At 43.7% G+C, this 20,630-nt stretch overlaps 1 protein-coding gene across 8 annotated transcripts in view; it reads right to left on the reverse strand.

The window, feature by feature from the left end:
- Positions 1-20,630, reverse strand: part of ETS1 (ETS proto-oncogene 1, transcription factor) — a 137,420-nt gene that overhangs the window by 11,856 nt on the left and 104,934 nt on the right. For 4 of the 8 annotated variants that reach the window (XM_019660182.1, XM_019660181.1, XM_019660184.1 and 1 more), the window contains 6 exons: positions 20,252-20,371; positions 18,500-18,700; positions 15,657-15,734; positions 14,437-14,685; positions 9,723-9,983; positions 3,409-3,561 (listed from right to left, as the gene is read on the reverse strand). In XM_019660182.1, coding sequence (XP_019515727.1) covers positions 3,409-3,561; positions 9,723-9,983; positions 14,437-14,685; positions 15,657-15,734; positions 18,500-18,700; positions 20,252-20,371 — 1,062 coding nt within the window. The remainder of the gene's footprint in view (positions 1-3,408; positions 3,562-9,722; positions 9,984-14,436; positions 14,686-15,656; positions 15,735-18,499; positions 18,701-20,251; positions 20,372-20,630) is intronic. The other 4 variants (XM_019660183.1, XM_019660186.1, XM_019660187.1 and 1 more) reach the window with 2 other exon arrangements.

Consider the following 20,630-nt stretch of genomic DNA (forward strand, 5'->3'; position numbering starts at 1 on the left):
GAAAAAAAGATGGCATTGAAAAGAACATGGCAAAAGCACTAGATTAAATTATTCTTCCAAGAATTAAATTGGCCTTTTATATGGCAACATTGAAAGAGGAGAAAGTTGGAGGCAAAAGGGGGGGAAAAAAAAGATGAACGTATATAAATGTGAGATGCTTTCCATATCGTAGGTGAGGCTACCAGTGAAGATGTTTTATAAAGTTAGGGATAACTCGGTGAAGAAGTGCTTGCTCTAATTCAAAGTAGGTAGGCACAGAAAGATAGAGCAGATGCAAGCTGCTTTGCAAGTGAAAGTACCACAGACATTTACGGTTTGGGGAAATCTTCGCCACAGACAGACCCAGATCCTCTTTCTCCCCCGAAGCGCTTTTTTTCCCTAATCATTTATGCTCCTCACCAAGCACGCTCTACCTAATTATGATGGAGGGCTGACCTAGAGAGTTCAGCAGCGTTGCCCACACATGTCAGTCATTTGGCCCGGACGTTAGATCCCATCAGCATTAGCTGAAGGTGAAGCAGAAAGTCTTGTCTCGCCATCAATGTCTAAGGCAGGCTGGCAGCAAGCCCAGTTGGCTGGCCACAGGCCGGCTGGGCGGCCCCACCTGGGACAGATGTAAGTGAGGTTCATTGGGAGTCTGCCTTGGGCCTCAGAATATGACAGTTACACACTGTAGTGTATGGAGAAAAGACCCTTGTTTTCGCTCGGGCTCCTCACACCTGCATGTGTTCAAGTCCACATGTGTGGGGGTGGCTGCCGGCGAAAGAGGAGCACTCCTCTCTTAAAGGGACAGCCTATATTCAAATGCTGCCGCCTCTTTCCTCTAAACCCAAGAACTCTGTCTAACCATGTTCAACCTACCGCTCAGACACAGACTTGGAAAGCGAGCCGGTGAAGCTCAAGTCAGGAAGTGGGTTTCCTTAGAGTTTTTTTTCCCCCCCTGATGTCTTCTAGGTAACTGATTCTTTTAAGAAGTCACCAGAAATGAGTTTGGTTTGGATTTGAGGGTGCAGGGTAAGAATTTTGTTAGACACCAAAGAAATGCTTTTTTCTAACCAGTGTAAATGCCTAAAGAAAATGTCTTCCTACATATCTAGATAACAAGAAGAAGATGTTTTCACTAATGAGGATTAAAAATAAGACTTGAGAAATCCAAAGCCAGGGCCTTTTCCTCAGTAGACTCTCAATGCCATCTCTGGAATTTATTTTATCTAAGGGGTAAAGTTTCCCCTGTATCTCAAAGATGAGAGAATGACTGCTTAAGCATCTTACAATTCCTGGAGAGGTGAACTAAATCCTAGTAATCATTTGAGCACTGAATTTTTAAAGCATTTATCCAGCAAATAACTTCTGACCACCCCTCAAATGTCAGGCATTGTAGCCAGATTGGGTTGAATAACAAAACAGAATATTAACAACAGCATGGCCGTAGCAGAAGAAATGCTTTTTTGTTCCACCTTCACATGGGGAGCTGAAAATGTCCTAACCTACACTTTTAAAGAAGACAGGACTGAGAACCTAGCCTTGAGGGGCCTTCACAAGAAACCATGCCCACCTCGGCTCTGAAGTTCAAACACCTCCACAGAGCCATGCCCTATGAGTACCTTTCCAGCAAAGCAAGTCCCATCCACATTTCAGAGTTTAAACTTTCACATTCACTCACCTTAGGAGAACTTTCACTCTCATTATCTCTCAGGGAGAGGTGAGTCACACAGAAGACAATGCAGTTGGTTAGTCATAGTCAACAATATGCAGATCTCTGAAGCCTATCATGGGCCACCAAGAGCACTGGGATTGACCGTGGTCTTGAGTCCTGCTGTACAACTAGCCAGACCGAAAAGCTGTGCTGGCCTATCTGAAAACCCACGTTTTTCAGTCAGGTCTGGTGTGGGGGTCAGATAGCCTCCGGCAGCCATGACAGCGTGCTGCTCAGGTCTCTTGCTGTATGCAGCAAAACTGAGTGAATCCACCATGTCCCCACCAAGGCCACACTTCCTAGGAGCTGCTCCAGCCAGGGACCAAGCCTGGTGGGTGCACGAGGCCCTTCCTGTGAGACAGGGGCATCTCCACTGGGCAACTCTGACTGGAGGATCTGCTGTGCCCCAAGACACTGCCAGCAATTACTGGAATTCTATAAGTAAAATATATTGTTTCCTGACTTCAAGACATGTAGAATTATATTGGAAAGACAAAAGTTTGGAGAATAATACGTAAGAGTGGTAACAGCTAGCACCTAGAGAACACCTCCTATGTCACAGCACTATTCTGGGTGCTTTCCATACACTCATTCATTTCATTGTTACAACAATCTTATGAGATGGGAACTATTATTATCACCATTTGGCAGATGAGAAAACTGAATCACAAAGACGTTAGCTGGTCCAAAATCACACAGCTGGTCAGTGGCAAAGCCAGGACACATTCAGGCTGACTGGCTCTCGAGTCCATGCTCTTAACCCCTATATGATAAAACCCCTGAAATGGAACCAGGAGTTAAACAGCATGGGGTGGCTGCCCTCTCGTGTCTTAACCTGGACTTAATCTGAAGGCAAACTGGGCACAGATAAGCAACCACCCTGCAGGCGTCACGTGAAAGCCACTTTAGGAAGAACAGGCAGGTGTAGAGCTTGTGTTGAATCGACAACACTGAGGAACCACTGCTCCTTCTCCAGAGCAGCCAAGGCCACCAGGGAAAAGAGAGGGTGCCCAAGGGCACAAGCAACAGGAACATCCTGGGCCTCTGGCGGGGCCTTTCCCAGTGGGAGCCATAGGGTGTGAAAGGCAGCAAAGCAAGGACTGGCGGGGATGCCTCAGCAGTGTCCTGGCTGAATTTTGCTCAGTGGAAACATTTCACTTCAAAGACAAAAAGATGAAGCTTCAAAGTGGAGAGGGAGTGGAATTCTAGACTCCTCTAAAACAGGCAGCGGGGCTGTACTCAGAAAAGATGGGAAAACTTGTGAGATTCCTGCCACCCAAAGTCCAGGCTCCCACGGAGCACCAGGGTTTGAGATATATTTTATGGGGTATAAATGGGTCTCTCCTGCCCCAAAGACAGCTTGCAAGGTAGCTGAATCTATAGCTGAATCAAGCAAGACACTCGGATGATTGAGCCAATGGTGGCTTTCAAAGGCAACAGACGGAAACAGGGAACCTGCACTTTTCCACGTTTTTAAAAGACATTTAGAAGAAGAAGAAAAAAATTAATAGTGACGCCAAATACTCCTAACACATGATCTTTTTCTACCGGTGGCAGATGATTATGAAAAACTGTCACAATGTCACACAGTTAGGAGCCAAAAGCAGTGAAACTGCCATGCAGGCAACAGAAAAGGACTTCTCCTCCCATCCAGCTCAGATGTTCCCAGTTTACCTCCCCCGCGCTCCAAAGTGGTTTCCCATCAGCCTCACCACTGAGCAGCGTTTCTCCAGTGAGATTGCCAAATCCATTCCATGCCCCGCCTCCACAGCACAGAGGATCAGAATCCCTCCAGTTCCTGAGATGCTGGCTGGCAGCAGGGCTCCACTTGGGCTGAGGGGGTCTTTCTGGCTTCCTGCAACCTGCTAATAATAACCAGCACAGGGGCCTCTGAGCCAGAAAGGGGAAGACACTTTCTGCTGCTGCCTTTCTCATTTTGGAGCCTTTTCCTCTTGTCCATGCAGGCGCTGCCCAAGGATGCGCTCCACTGGGGCTGTGATGGCTTCCTGCAAGCCCTCCAGCCAGCTCCAGCTTTGCCTGACCCGAGGCGCTCAGGGCCCCTATAAAAGGCGGCTACTGCACACACTGGGCACCCGAGTGCTATGCTCACATCAACAAGTTGGTTCTTCTCAACTTAGGTCAATTCAAACTGCCTTCTACTGACAGCATCTATATGGAGAGACTATATTCCAGAACTTGGCTCAGGGAATAAACCCCCAAATTAAAAAGCTCTACACTGTTCCTAATAACACACCCACTTGGGTTTAACATTTTTTCAATCTTCTGGACAAAGTCATGCTGCAGTACTAATTTGCTTTGGTGACCCCTCTCCTCCTCCTTATCAGCAATGCAGGCTCATGGCCAAAGTTCCTCAGTTGTCTTTTATGCCCCAGTATATTCGGATTATTTTGCAATCCAGCTTTCCCTCACAAAACTATGATTTCAGGTAATGCTGCCAAATCTCAGGTTTTATTCTGAATTGAAAGGCTCTAAAGCACTTCCTTTTACAATAAAGTTGTTGATTTTCGAGAACATGTTTCAGCAGTAGCTTTGGGTTACTGACCGCTAAAACTCAACTACAAGCCTGAACTCCCAGGTTTGGGCCTTGTAGGGGCTTTCTTATTGTTTGACTTTAGACTGGCTCTAGTGCCATCTATGAAATGGCAAAAAGAAGATTTATTTCAGGCCTGAAGCAATTTGAGAGGACCTACAAGGAAATATATGGGGCTTCTCTTTTTACAAGACTGGTACCATTTTTCTGTGATGTCTCATCCCAAAATATTTGGAAGTTGAATTCAGGATAGTTCCCAATTTAGCCGTTAGGAAACTGAGGGACTATCTTAGTTGTAAGTCAGCACAGCACTATAAAACATAATTACGTTACAGTTAATGAATGGCTTTGGGCTTAGCTTTGTTCAGGCTCCAGGACAAAAAAAGAGACCCAAACCACTCCATCCACAATTGCAACTCAAAGGGTCAGGATACACCTGGATATTGACAAGAGCATTCCCACCAGATAGCTCAATAACAATCATAGGAGTGATACAAATGGATTCCTTATCGGTGGCAATGTCTGCCAAATTCGGAATGAAGTTGGATAGAGGTGGTTTACAGACCAATAACTCTGGACTGAAGCCAAAGGCTAGCCCTGCCCACCCCCATTCCTCTCACTCATACACATACATTGTTAATCAGTGGCCAGCAGGAGGCAAGGCCTCTAATCTGCTGTAGGGAGAGGCAACTGAGATAACCAATGAGTTTTGCCATTCCTTAATATAGGGGAAGATTTTGTATGCAGGTGAGACATCTTGCACTTATGATTCAGTTCAGGAGTTACCTTCTGTGCAGACTGCAATTAGGTGGCCTTGACTAAGTCATTTTTGTGACTCAGTTTCACCACCTATAAAATGGGGCTGGAGGGACAGAGGAAAAGAGAATACTAACTGACAATGTAGTATATTATTCTATGCCTACTGAAACTGAAAAAACAAAAAAAAATCAAGAGATGCCTATCTTTTTCAAGACTCTGGAAAGCATTTTGCTTAGGTCTATCAAATACATAGAAAACACAGGGCCACTCATCTCAGATTGTTTTGTTAATTAGGTGGGGTTCATCATGTATCTTCGAACAAGAGAAAATGGAGCTTTCTGATTGTATCAGTTTGATAACCGTAAGCAGTTCACAGTAAGGTAAGAAGGTACATTTTGGCGGAAGCCAAATTACATTTGATGTATTCTTAACTCAGCTCACAGGCAGGCTTTCAAGTCATGTTATCTGCCTCCACATCTTGACCTAATTTAACAAGTTGCCATGGGAGCCCAGTCGAAAGTTGATGCAATTTTCTTATCTTTGGAGGAAGAATGTAACTGTGCAAGAGAATGTGAAAATTCAGTTTCTAACTGATTTCCACACTTACAGTGCAGTAACTAACATATCACATGAAGAAGTAAAATGTACTCCTTTGAAGGGAATATGGATAAAGACCTAGATATCTAGTGTAATGGCAGGAAAATGGATTCTGTTCCTCGCTCAGAGAATCTAGGCATACACCAAGTAACAGTGACTAAGGGTACAAGTGCTGCTACCGCGTGGCCACCCATACTCTGGAGCAATCGAATTTTAAGGGAACAAACAAAAAGGAAGGCAGAACTTGAGACAGAAAAAAGGTGTGACTTTTATGAGCAATACAACATTTTGCCAGCACTTATACAATAATTTCCACTTTCCAAAGTACTTTTCCAAACTCGGCTTATCTTAACATGTCTGGATAAAGACAGTGACCTATTTGTAGGGATTCCAGACACCTCCTGCTCCTCAGGCAGTGGAGGGGGGTATGTGCCACCCACTTCCCTGCTCCCTAGGATGTATCTGAAACGAGAAGGGGCCACAGTGAGGGTGCAAGAGCAAGGAACCACCATCTAGAATCAGTTTGCAGTATGAGCAGGTGTTCACCAGCCATTAAGCTGAGGAAAAAAGCCATTGAATTTGTATTTACTCGCCCTCCCCCCCACAGGCCTAACAAACCTGAGCTTCGTTCAGACCACGGCCATAAGAAAACCCAACTCAAGTTGAAAAACAATTACAATATATTGAACTTGACAAGACAGTGAACCCTTAAAAGCTACTAGCCCTTATCTGCACTCAACATGTACTTGGAAACATTTGCTGAAATAATTGATTGGTTACAATTGAGCTTTCCCCCCCTATGTCTCGCACAATGTCTAGCACTCATTTGTTTAATTAATTGATTCAGTTCAATTATATTTTCACAGATCTCCTACCACCAAGATAAGGATGAACACTTCTACTTCACTAAAAGTAGAAAGGGGTACAAGATGAATTTGCCTAAAATCACACAGTGTGTTAGAGTTGGGAGGGAGCGCTGAGGACTTCTGTTTTCTGGGCTACTGTTCTCACCACCATTTGAGATAGTATGAGAAGTTAAATCCACAATTACAAGGAAGAAACAACTGAATGGCAAGATCCTTAAAAATGTGGTTTTTGGGGGTTTTTTTTCTTGATGAAACAGTAAAAATTATTTTATTTAACCTCAACCATTGAGTGTACATTTCTTGTTGATATGTAACTGACATAATATTATATTAGTTTCAGATTATAACATAATTTGAGATATGTACCGTATTTCCCCAGGTATAAGACGCTCCCATGTATAAGGCGCATCTTAATTTGGGGGCCTGAAATTTGAAAAAACAGTATTACATAAAGTTATGGAACTCAAGTTTTATTCATCATAAAATTCATACAACTCCCCATCACTTTGCGGGAAATGCAAGTAAAAAAAAAAATCTACAACCACTGTATAAGACGCACCCAGTTTTAAAAATGTTTTTTAATTCAAATGACTACTTTAGTCTTTGAGACCTGTAATTAATAGTCACTCTCCTTTTCTCCTACTCACTGACTGCTTTATTCTAAGAGAGGGAGGGAGGGAGGGAGGGAGGGAGAAAAGAAAGAAGGAAGGAAGGAAGGAAGGAAGGAAGGAAGGAAGGAAGGAAGGAAGGGAGGGAAGGAGGGAGGGAGGAAGAGAGGAAGGGAGGAAGACGTGCCTATTAAAAATAGTGTATCAAAATAAGGGAGCAAACATAACTCAGACCTCCAGGACATACATGTATTTGTGCTAAAAGGACTTTTGATGCCTTTATCTGGTTGTCTCTGAGTTTGAATTTCCTGAGAATCCCCTTTTGATTTTGATTTTGATTTTGGCTATCTTGACGGACATTCATGTCTCTAATTTGTACTTCATGTTCATTCTTAGTCCTTAGAATTTCCAATTCATCCCTTTCCTTCTCTCATTGAAAATGGGACACTTGAAAAGATACCCCAACTCTCAGATAATTCTCGTCAAGGTACTAAAAGCATCTTAGACAAAACCCTTTAAGTCACTCTTGTAGACTATTAGCTCTGCAGGCTTCTCTTATGTAGAAAATCCAATAACTAACACATGCAACACTTTCAGAGGAGTTTCTATTTGAGCTGGAAATCAGGCTTTCACCATTTCTAGAAACTTCCACATCTTTTGCAGTGTCGCCATGGATCCTTATCAGAATCTCATACCGTGAAGGTTGACCTAAATCATAAGGCTTTCTTTGGCCATCACTCAAACTTTAGGATTTAAAGTCAGTTTATTTAATCTCATTATCCACAACTGCCCTAACTAGCAAAATTGACAAAATCATATATGTAGATAAAAGAGAATGATGAAAACTGTCATGGGAAAAGAATTATGGTTGTGGATGTGAATGGTGGTTATAGTGGTGATTATGCCAGAGAGAACAAAGAAATACCTTTAACAGGGAGAAACTAAGCTTAGGATTTGGTACTGGAAGTTAGGCAAATGAGAGCATAGCTTTCCCTGCACCCCACGAACAGAAGCAGGCATGCCCAGTTAGAGATACCTGCCACCTCTAGAGCCCACAGAGTCATCTTACAGCCACCTCAACCTTTCCTTCCTCTTCCTAAATTAAACAACATTTCTCCCCTCCATCATTGTATCCAACTGGAATCCAGTTCTTAAAATACCTACCAGTATACTTATAACTATAGGAGCCAGCACTCTTTTGTACATCTTGAAAGAGACTTCATTTACTTTTCCTCATTCCAGATGTCACTAATGGACATGGTCAAACTTTCTAATAGTCTGCTCTGCAGAGGTGACAAGGGGTCCCTTCACAAGTAGCAAGTTCCCACATACGAGTGATGTTGAAGCATACACCATGGGGGCTAGTGTAGAAAGAACAGAGTGGTGGATGTTTAAGTTCCTCCTTTCTGGCCCATGACTATAGATACAGATCTTGTCACTGCCTCAAAACACAGACATAATTCCTGAGAGCCTATGCATGCTCTGAACTGCACTAGGAGCCGCGTGGACTGCAACATAAAAAAACACACTCCTGATCTTTGAACAAGGAGTAATTTTTCTAAGCATTTGAGTTGTTCTCAAAGGTCAGCTGCTTGTTTTTCCAGTAAAAACCTGAGACTTCCCTGACACAAGAATACAGATGTAGCACACTCTTCAGATCCAACAGATACCTCCATGGAAACACAGATTTTTTTCTGTTTATCGTCATCCGCACATAGGGTCCCCACATGGCAACCTGTCCAGGGTGGAATAAGTTACAAGCAAATCAAGGGCCTAGACCAAAGGTGAGGAATCAAAGCTTAAAATAAGCTCCACTCACAACACAATTTCTACTTTTTAGAAAACCCTACAGCCTTACAGAAAGGATCTGGAAATTAACACAATAATGCTCCTTGGATATTGCTCAGAGATACACTCTTCAAACATTTCCAGGGTTAAGCAGCATATGCACTACAGCTCATGTGGACAATGAATTGTTTTGCTCTATTACCGGATTCTCAGTCAAAGCTTAAGCTCTCAGCACACCTCTTCCTTTCTCTACAGTCTTTCTTTATTCACTACTACTGCAACTTTTGCTCCCGGAAGAAAATCAATAATAAAGCTCATTGAGGGAAAGTGCTTCCTACATAGGCCAGGATCTGACAGAGTTTAGGGTGACCAAGGACACTTTTGTCATTTCATCAGCCAGCCTAATGCTCACTCCACTACAGAAGAGGCCAGAGTGTAGGCCATTCAGTGATGCCTTTGAGAAATGCTGTTGCTTGTTTTGTGTTTAGAAAGACCTCCCAAGAGCAGGCTAGAAAAAGTCCCTTGATGCTCGACCACTAGGCAGAGTTTCCAGAAACACCAAGTTAATATAGTTCCTTTCTCCCAGATATGGAAAAATGTCCAAAATATAAGCTTTCCCTACCACTCTTGGAAATGATCCCTTGGGACAGAACGAACTGTTTGCTTCCAACAACCAATGGCTATTCACAGAGTGGCTTGAGAGATGAACCAGACCTCTTACAGTCTTCTTCTCCCCAGTCCCCGCAAAAAGAAAGGGGCAGACTCCAGTCTCTGGGAATTTGCGCGCAGTGCCTTCCACTGAGCCCACCCACAGCAACGCACGCACAGAGGCTACAGAGGTAGGGGCAGGCGCCTACCTGTGTAGCCAGCCAGGGCAGCAGCAGGAATGACAGGCTTGTCCTTGTTGAGGTCAGCACGGTCACGCACATAGTCCTTGAAGGTGCCCTTGGGCTTGTGGTTTGGCAGGGCGGCTGGATAGTCCTCGGAGTCGAAGCTGTCATAGGAAGGAACACGCTGCAGGCTGTTGAAAGATGACTGGCTGCTCCAGGACTGGGTGAGGCGATCACAACTATCGTAGCTCTCTATGCTCTCAAAAGAGTCCTGGCCCCCGAGTTTACCTGGAGGTAAAGGAGGAGGTAGGAAGAGGGCAGGGGAGGAGGGATTGGGAAAAGACAACTGTAAAAACCCTCTTAGTGAGGCCAGACTGCTCATCAGATCCTCGGGAGAGACGGAAGAAGGGAGAGGCCAGTGGGCATGCAAGCTGCTGGGTTTACTCTGGGGAGGAGGGGCTGCATGGGCCACAGTCTGAGAGCCCATTGCCCTGCGCTGTCTGTGCTACAGCTCCTAGGACAGAGATGCAGAGGCAAACGCTGCTCAGGCCTGTCAGAGGGAGACAGCAGTGCTTGGGAACTCAAGAATCCTAGAGCCAGAAATCTAAAAGCTAAGAATCACACATGGTGTTGTGGGATTTCTGGCTGATGTATGAGACCCAACGAATAGATGAAGAAATCCGAACAGTATCAGGCTCAATTCCCTATTCCAACTGAACCCAATGAGATGATTTCAAAAGGCCCAATTTGGCAAAATATTTTAGTCATAGGAAAAAAAAAATTCCACTAGACTAAGAGCAGATTGACCTTCCTTGACCTTGGAACTAAAGTGTTATTTTTTAGCATTTTTTTTCCAAATACTATTTTAAAATGAAATACATGTACTGCCTCTACGTCTTGTCAAATAGAGAAAGAAGTTATGAGATGCTGTTTCCAGGAGATTAAAAAAAAAACATTATCCCTCTTGTAAGCCGAAATCCATACTGTTTATCCTGTCCATGTTCAATTTTGTACTTGAAACTTATTCTTCAATGGGGAAATGTAGGCCATATAAAATAAGGGAGTTGATGAAAGAGTTAAGGACCACAGCAATGTCAGAAATCCTTTACTCTGAGTTGCTTAAGGCATTCTTAACTGACCACAAGATCATGCAAGTTCATTAATTTCCCAAACCAGGTTATAAACAGCTGCTATCATTGCATAATAGCTCCAAGAGAAATTTCCACTGGCAAAAAATGCCATTAAAAAGGAAGCTAACAAACAAAAATTTTGGAGGAAAATGTATCTAAGCTGAAAAGGCTCACAGTAATATATTCTATGTTCTACTTTCAGATACTTTTTAGGCAACCTAAATTAAATCCTGGGTGACTAAATGGCCACTTCAATTCAGCACAAGTCATGAGGCAAAGGATGTGACAAATCTGTATATAGAAATACCCATAATTCAACTCTCAACTCTACAGGAGTAGCTGATTTACTATAAAGTTTAAATCCCAGAGTAAGGTTGGCCAATACAACCCAATACTAGTATGTTTTTGGTGTATTCTCCTCTTTCTCAATAGCGATTGGTTAAAACAATGAAAGTCAAAATTTAATACTGGTGTCCCAACCAAAATTGAATATATAGTAATTAGGAAGACATGTTGCTCCCCACCTCAACACCCCCCCGAAAAAAAAAACCAGTTAAAAGGTATTCAGTGGGCCGGCCGAGTGGCTCAATTGGTTAAGAGCTCACTGAGCACTGAGCAACAGGGTCGCCGGTTCGATTCCCAGCCCGAGCTGAGCTGCCAGCAGGTGGCGAGATGGCTCAGCTTAAAAAAAAAAAAGTATTCAGTTAAATATGTAACTTTTTATAATCTACTTTTGTAGATTTCCTGAACCTCTTATCCTCTCCAATACTGCTTATGTATACCAGAAAGACAGTTATTTATCTGCTTCTTCTCAGTCCTTCCTCCAATCACCCACTTATGGAAAGGTAAGGTCCAGAAGGAGTTATCGGCCTTGCCTACCCAGTCCACTGTCATGTTCACAACTCTTTATTATCATTAAAAATGAAGGAATTGTCCCTTCCAGAAATTCACATTAAAAGACTCCAGAAAACAGCCCACAACCAAATGCAATAGCCTCTTTCTAACGGAACAAGAAATTTTGTGGCATCTTACAAAAAGTGTCCACTCACACCAGCTATCCATCTTAATGGTCATTCAATTTCTCTGTGGGATAAACACACCAAAAGCCTGAGAAAGAGAATTTATGTTTTCATGAAGAACACCCCACCAAGTCACCGATACTTAGGCAGTACTTATTTATACTGAAGCCTCTCTGAAATGAGTCCATATCAGCATTATAGTATTGGGAGGGCATGGAAAGTAGAATTTCCACAATCAGACAGTTGCATTTCCAAGGACACCCAATGAGCAAGGGCACTAACCTGGGCATAACCACTCTCTGGCAGTCTCTCAAACATGAGCCAAATGCAATTCTGTTGGGAGCTGCGGTTTACAGCAGTAGGCTGCTTTCATTTTAGCTCTATTTCACAATCCTGGAGCTGGGAACCTTCGTTTACGGGCATTTTCTCCAAAAATGGGTTGAATCCAACTAGATTAGCACTCGTTTGTGCTCCTGTGCTCATGCAGTGAAGCATGCGTCTTATAAGACACCCATTTGGTCAGCTTTCCTGAGAAAGGTCTCAGCAAGGTCCTTCCAACGCTAACTGACGTCACCAAGCAGACCTCAGAGCACTCAAAACAGCAGATGGGGTAGCCCCCTGTTGAGCAACCCCCGGAACAGACTCGCACAAAGACATTCTCAGAGTCCAAGTAGGTGGGGCAGAGAAGCATTTTGTATGTTGTAATGCAGTATATGAACACTATTATCATTAATATTAATCAGCTAACAATAATCCTTTCATTCTAGACCAATCATACCATGTCAGAGTCAATCAGCCCTTGAAATATGTCCTGTTTGCAGCACTTCGAACATGCAAAAAGCAGCCATGAACAAAACAGTCTGCCCCTCAAGTCTGTGTGGTCTGAAGCTTGGCGTGAGGGAGGGAGAATGAGGCCAGAGAGAAATACCTCATGTCCTTTTGTACAGGTCACTATCTGGTCCACAGTTATTACTTTGGGGTTTGAGGGTGGTGGGGACCAAAACCAAGAACCAAGAGAAGGAGAAGGAGAAGAGGCAATTACACAAATGCAAAGCCAGACGCAATTTAAAAACATGTGACAGCAGATCTACCCAAAGTTGCAACATGGCTGAGTCCCAAACCCACAGGCTCAGCCTCATCTCATAGATACACAGAAAGCCCCATGAGAAAGTTGTTCTAATGTTCTGACCAGCCTAAGAAAAAAGCTATAGGGACATACACACTTCTGTACGTATTTAAATAGATACGCACCCAAAAATAAATAAAACACAGTCAGAAAGGGGAAGGCAAACTGATCCCACCCATCCCCTTCAGTCTGAAACACAAACACCCTGGGGCCAGAAGCAGGAAGATTACCGGTTCTGATTTTGCTAGGGACTTTCCCTATGCAGGGCCCACTGGTTGTCCTAAGGCCTGCTGGGAGGAAGTGTGAACCTGAACACTCGAAGAAGATGACAAGGTATACAGCCCATGATGCCGACGGGTGATTCTTCAAAGTAGAGATGCCTTTGGGCCCCCCTCCATGAGCCTCAGAGTAAGTAACTGGGTGATCACCAAGCTGAAGTCACTAGGAGGCTAGCCAAGCCTGACTGCTGTGAACAAGGCCCTCTGAGCTCTTAGATGGGCTTTCTCCTGCTCCTCTTCCTGGTCACAATTCTTTCCCTTTTATCCATTGGAACAGTCATCTTTTTCAACTTTTTAGAAATCAGCTAGTGCTTCGTGGGTGACCAAACCCCTCCTTAGGATGGACTGCACTTCTCTCAAAAACCAAACGATCTGCATGCTTTACTATGCAGACTGCCCCTCTGAGGTTTATGTCCTAATCTTAAAAATTGGGTGTATTTGACTTTTGTTGATTTATAAAGTCCACCAGCTCTATTTTGAAACATTTACTTTACTGTCAGTGAATATTTTATCATTGTCATAATAGCCATGTCAACAAGAGTACCTTCTTTTGGAAGCTTCTGGCCACCTCTATCCTAAGTCCTCTGGCTAAATACACTCTTTCGCCACAATGCTGATGACTAGTTCCAAATAAACTGTTGGTTAACCATCTTGTATCTTCCCAAACCAAAAATGTCACAAAAGGCTGGAGGGCCCAGGCTGAACAGAACATGTCATTCAGATACCAAGGCAGGATCTGCAGTCTGACGCAGGAATGCTCTGGGGAACATCAGGGCACATGCGAAACTAAAAGCTTTCCAGAAGGGTCACCTGAGCCATTTATATTTGATTGTGTTCTCCTTAAGCAAAATCATCTCAAAAAAATAAAGCATACCTTGAAAAACAACCGTATTCAACTAGAGTTATTATTTGGTAAAACGTTTTACCCAAATGAGAAATGTGTTTGGTCATCCTGCCAGATTTCAATTCTGCCATGAACCCATGGTCTTTGTCATCCTGAAGGACTTGACTAAATTTCCCTGATGGCAAGTTCTTAATATCTAGACATTCTAAGATGGAAAGGCTAAAACTCAGGAATATATAGGGCCAACAATGAGGGGAGGGGGGGAGGAAATGGGACCTGAAAAATTCACAAAGTTAGGTAATTCTTGGAAACCCAAGAGCTTCCAGGGAAGAAATCTGACCTACCACGACTGGTCCTCCCCATGCACATGTTGTCTGGTGTTACAACTTCTTGTTTGATGGCAAAGTAGTCAGTCTGCAAGGTGTCTGTCTGCAGAGGGTCCCGGAGAATGACTGAGGGGTAGTCGCTCTCATACTTGAGGGAGAGGAGCTCCTCTGAGCTGATGGGATGGAGTGTCTGGTAGGACTCTGTGATGAAGCTAGGCTCTGAGAACTCCGAGGGAGGAACACACTGAGCATGCTCGATACCATAGCCTAGAAACAGAGTGTGTACAATTGAAGAAAGGAGAGATTTGTACCTAAACCAAGTAGTTCTACACCATTTATGACGGCCCCACAATGTGAAACAAGCTGACTACCTTAGAGAGTAAAAGGAAACTATTTTAAGTGAGAAGGGCCTGGGTTTTTTTCACCTTGCTCCGCTAACTTAATAGCCATGACCCTTGGCTAGATACCTCCCTTTTCTGACTTAATTTCCTCATCTCTAAAATAGGTATGACTGTAATCTTGCTCTGAGCAGCGTGATGAGAATCAAATGCAAATATACATGTAAAACACCTACCCACATTTCTGGCACACAATACGCTCCTGCTACCTAGTAGTTGATATCATTGTTGTTGTTAGAATATAAAAATCATACTAAAGTAAAAGGATAAAAACAAAGCTGCTTTAGAGACCTTCTGGAAGCGAGACCATCAGACAAGAAGAGCCCTACACTAACTCTCTTCCTCTGGCCACCTCTCCAGGATGGTTAGGCGTCATAGGCTCGGAGGGAGAAGGCTTGATTTCCTGTAACAGAACCTGAAGCACTCCTTAAGGAAGCATCTCAGAGGAAATGCTGTCATATCCACTAGTAAAAGGGAGAGGACAAGGGCCACGACCAAACCCCTAACCCAAACCTCTATGGCCCCCACGGTGCATAGGATCAAACGAGATCACAGTTTAGGGATCAAGTTGTGGTCTCTCTGAGTGACTTTCATGCTGAAAATATCAGAGAGAGATCCTCATGTGTAGGAGCCTGCAGGTTAATAAAACATGGAAATAGGTTGAAGCCTTGTGCTTTGAGGGAAAAACAAAGTAAGGAACAGATAGTCTACACTGAAGAAAACATCATTCTCTGTAGAATTACCATGCGGCAGAGCCTGAGCTCAACCGGGACAGGGACCTTTCCTAAGTTACCATTATAATGAGCAAGATGAGGGAAGAACGGCGGAAGGTGAACTTACTAATGAAGTAATCCGAGGTATAGCGGGATTCTGGGTAGGTAGGGTTGACTCCATTAACTTGATATGGTTTCACATCCTCTGCAACAGACAGGGTAGGGAATGAAACAGAGAGGTCAACATGCAAGTAATGGTTGGCCTAAAAGGATCTTGGATGCAAGGACCGCAATGATCTCAGCCCCTCTTCTAAGCAATCTTCATGTTCGTTGATGAGTTGGTCTGAGGCCACCCTGAGATGAGATGAGATCACAAAAGCATTGCTAAGTTGACTATTTCAGTAGCTGCAAAATGGGATTTAATATCTTGGAAAGAGCACCAGTGAGTAATCTCTTCGGGTTAGGGAAGGATTCTGCCCCTCTTCTGAGGCCTGCATGGACCACATCAGCATCAAAGGCTAGAAGACATCTTGGGCAGTTACCAAAATCAGTCCTCAATGCTCAAACTGATCAACTCTAAAGCTTTTCAGAAATGTATTACAATCTTTAAGCAGGTAGATTTTATAGTCTCCATTTTGTTCTAATAGATGTTTGTTGTTGTTTTTTAATGTGGTTTTTTTCCCACTGCCTTCAGATTTCAGGTTCACGCCCAGATAAGAAGCAGGACACTAGCAAGGTAACAATTCGGTGAAACATGACAGGGATCGTGTAAAGATAGGGAAGAGCAACATAACCAAACTGCTGCCCGGGTGCCAACTTCCCCAGGAATGAGAAAGGAATGCAGATGGAGGTAACTGAGCACAGAAAGGCTCCCTGCTGAACTAAGGAGAGCCTGTGGAGCCTCCAATTGCCCTGGAATCAAATTGTCTGGCCTCTGACCATTGTATGGAGTAGTCTGATACTATTTCACTGTCAGAATCAGACAAAGAGAGAATGTTGGTTTGGGTTTTTCCTCAGGTATCTGATAGCTTGTCGGGAGCGGAGGCTGCTGGGAAAACAAGTTTATGCCTGCACAGAAAAACAGTTCCCAGCTGAGATAAAATGATTAAACTTTGCTTCAGCAGCTTATCAGATTGAAACATCCCCTGTACCTTTGGCCTTCTACCCCACCCCAAACAGCTATGTTCTTTTCGTGCTGTGTTGCTTTAGTTTAATTACAGAACAAAAGCTGTAGCTTAAATACAAACATCTCGCTCAGCTCTTCAAGGATCTGAAGAGAGAGGATTCTTACTGTCTCTCTTGATAGAAAATGGGTGGGATGATATGACTTTGTTCTCTCAAACGTACTCAATTATTTCCTAATGCTTCTAAATTCTCTTAAATGATTCCTTTGCAGGAAGGTAAGCCTTGGGGACCAGAAGCTCCCCTGTGAGTCCATATTTATCGCACAAAGAACACAGGGCAGGAAGTTAAATTGAAAAGGCCTGGGTTTAAGGAAATGAGTGATGTTGAGGAAACCACCTAAGCCGTCCTCACTTTACATACGGGGACACTAGCAGTGCATGCCCATCCTATCTTGCAGACTCTCGTGAGAATCCAAAGAGATAATGAATTTTAAAGCACTTTTAAAACAAGCAGATGCTATATAGATATTACTTATAAGTATGATCAGAGGCGGGCTTTGACACTCCAGACCCCCTGCCACTCCATGGTGATAAATAGAGGGAAATGGTGTATCAGTAGAAGATATTGGGGTTACACAGTCTAGTAGGACCCACTGTTGTGTTTATCAGCCAACCGTCACACCAGACCTGTTCTGAACCTGCCATATCTTCTCGCTCTGTACACGGGTTGCTCACGCCAACACATATGAGTGGGTTGAGTGCAGTTATGAGTGCAGTTACACGGTGAATAGTGTAGTGGGTGCATCGGAGAAGTCCCTGGCCGGAGCGGCCACAGCAAGAGTCACCTCGTTCTTGACTGTGTTTATTTATTTATTTTTCAGCAGAAGCCCAAGAGAAGGAAGAAAGATAATACTTCTGTGCCCAGAGGAATCTAATTTGGGCCCCTCTTGAGCACTGCAGAGTGGAAAATATCCTTAAACAAAGGAAGGTATTATATGGAATAAAAATGCTAATCCTGAGCTTTGCTCCCTGCCCCCAGCGTCTGCGCCAAGGGTTGGAGCTGGTGACCACAGAGAAAGGGTGGGCCTGGGTCAGAGAGGGCAACAGGCTTCTAGGCTTACAGTCAGCTGGAGGGCACTGCTGACTGCTGGTAACTGCAATTTATTTTAAGAAGAAATTTAGAAAAATAAGTGCAAAAACACCCAAGTTTGCCGCCTGCTGCTGTTTCTATACTCAGCCAGGACTGTGGTACATGAGTCACTTGGTCCAAAAAGGTTGGAAGAGGCTGGTAGGGGAGGCCATGTCATTACAAGGTTGCAACACAGCGTCCTGACATAACCCCAGCTTCTGCTCTAGACGAAAAAGGTATACCGCCACACTACTGCAATTCCAATCCAGCCAGTAGGCTAAGAAGCCTGTCTTATTAACAAGCTCTGAGAAACGAAACTTCCCGGTAGAAATGGCCAGGTACCACGCTGCCCTGAATCATGGGAGTGTGCCTTAAGATTACCAGGAAAAAAAAATTCTTGCAGCTGGCTGTGGGCACTGCACTGCTCGTTGTAACAGTGTGTGACTCTAAGTGAAGGGTTGGGATTAGAATCCTGCATACCAAGAAGCTTCAGGAGTACAATCTTGCTAAAGATTAAAATCTGAACCTTCAATGCATAGAAGAAAAAGAAACTAACATTTAGTGAGCACCTGCTGTATGTCAGGCACTGTACTGGCATGTCCCATTAGACTATATATGCTGTGATAGGACACCCCCAGATAATGGCATCGATGTCCCCTACCTACTCTCACAGCTACCCCACACAGCTTCCACCTCACTCTATCCCCACACATTTACCTTTCTGCAGGATCTCGAGATGTTCCCATAAGATGTCCCCAACGAAGTCTGGGGCCAGCTCGAGAAAGCAGTCTTTCCCCAGTGCACAGAGAGCTGCTCCATTCATACAGAACTTCTGGAAGTCCACGCCCTTCAGGCTGAACTCATTCACAGCCCACATCACCCAGTCCCGAACATGGGTTTCTGTCCACTGCCGGGGGTCTGAGGGAAAAGATCAAATGAAGATCCAGCAAGTCAGGCTCTGAATTCTCACTCGAGCCTCAGAGAGGACACTAAAGGATCTGAACTTAGCTGAGGACGTTCTCTGCTTTATAGAACTGGGAAGCACCAGACTGTAAATGCATGTCGTAGGGCTTCTTTCTCCTCCCCACATTTACCATCCCCACCTTCTCTGCTCGCCAGCTAGGAGATCACTATCAACAGCCAAAGAGTAACACACATTAGTATCCTCTACCCGCCATTCAGACAAAGATGTCACGACTCTCCTCTCTCGCTGCCTTATTCCCATTAGATGTTTTTTTTTTTAAGCCTAGGCTAAGAAACAAGTGACTTCTTTAACAGGAATAATAACAAAGTCAGGTGTGTTCTGGAGATTGCACTCACCTCTTCCTTACCTCTTATAATCTCCTTGAGACCATTATTCTGAATTATTTTTATCTTAGCTAATTATGGTTGGTGATAATCACAGCAATTAGTAACAGTAAGTCAGTCAAATATTGCATAGTAAAAAACAACATTATTAGGTGCCTGTATTATACCTGATACCTTGCCAAGTACATATGTTATCACAGGCCCTGCACTGATTAGCACCATAGGACAGACACTTCACACATGGTTTAACATGGCTACTCCAGCCATGACAGTTAAAAAGCTCAAATGAAGGCAGGCTGTGGTGCCCACAACACACCTGCTCTCAGAGTTACCCCCTTCAAACTAGCAGGTGACTTTATGAGATATTGGTCAGAATTCATTTTATCCTGCCTTGTGATCCTAAAAGGATGCTGGGTATTGCTACCAGTGGAGGTTTGCAGTAGAGAAGTATACTTGGGGAAAGTTATGCAGATACATTCACAGGCTTGGTTCCGACAGGGCTAGACGCCTCTCATGGCTGGTCCAAAGACAGCATCACTCTTACTCAATAGCACAGTGTTCTTTCTGATCTCAACTATTCAGAAAATATCGCTTGGTGAAAGCTGAACTGTTCTCCAGTCGTTTCTCCTTTCTGACAACGCTGGTCCCCTTTCATTCTTGAATAAACCCTCTGAGACGAGAACACCCAAGAATAAACACATTTCACCAAAGTACACGGAAAAAAGAGCAATCAGTAAATTCCAAGAAATGGAGCTCACTGGATTCATCAAATGGCAGCCCCAAACGATTCTAAGACCATGTTTCTTCAAAACTGTCTATACTTTGGAATCACCTGAGAAGCTTCAAAGATACTGTTACCAGCAATGGTGACTTAATTGGTCTGGGACATGGCCTAGGATAAGGGATTTTTTTAAGACCCCAAATCTAATGTGCAAACCAGTTCGGGAACCACTGCCCTAAGACCAAGGTGGCAGTGACAAACCTGGGAGATGGAGAAGCATTAGCACCTGTCTACGATCATTCTAACAGACATGTGCAATGACCTGTAGCTGCTGATTGAAGTGTGGTTAGTAATAATGTCTATCTTACACCTACAGGTGAGAAAACCAATCTTACCTAAATGTCTGATCCTATCTTCTCTTTCCCAGGGACAAAACATACCTTTTGGAATTCCCAGTCTTTGCTGCTCTTTCGAGAAACCACTGAAAGTAGCTTTCAGTGCTTGAGACATCATTTCTTTGCTGCTTGGAGTTAATAGTGGGACATCTGCACATTCCATATCTGTGAGAATAAAACAAATGAATAAAAAATAAATAGGTGATGGATCATTCTGCGATATATACAAATACCAAACCATGTTGTACACCTAAAATTAACTCTATACAGTCAATTAAATCTCAATTAAAAAATAAATAGGTAGTTAACCACCCATAAAACATAATAGGGCATGAATGATCTGAAGAAGGCAAGCTGAGAAATAACTGTACTAACATCCTCACCAGGGCAGGTAAATTTGGGGGGCTTTCCAGAGTGTGCTAGT

The sequence above is a fragment of the Hipposideros armiger genome, unplaced genomic scaffold, assembly GCF_001890085.2.
Source record: "Hipposideros armiger isolate ML-2016 unplaced genomic scaffold, ASM189008v1 scaffold_313, whole genome shotgun sequence".
NCBI classification, from domain to species: Eukaryota; Metazoa; Chordata; class Mammalia; order Chiroptera; family Hipposideridae; genus Hipposideros; species Hipposideros armiger.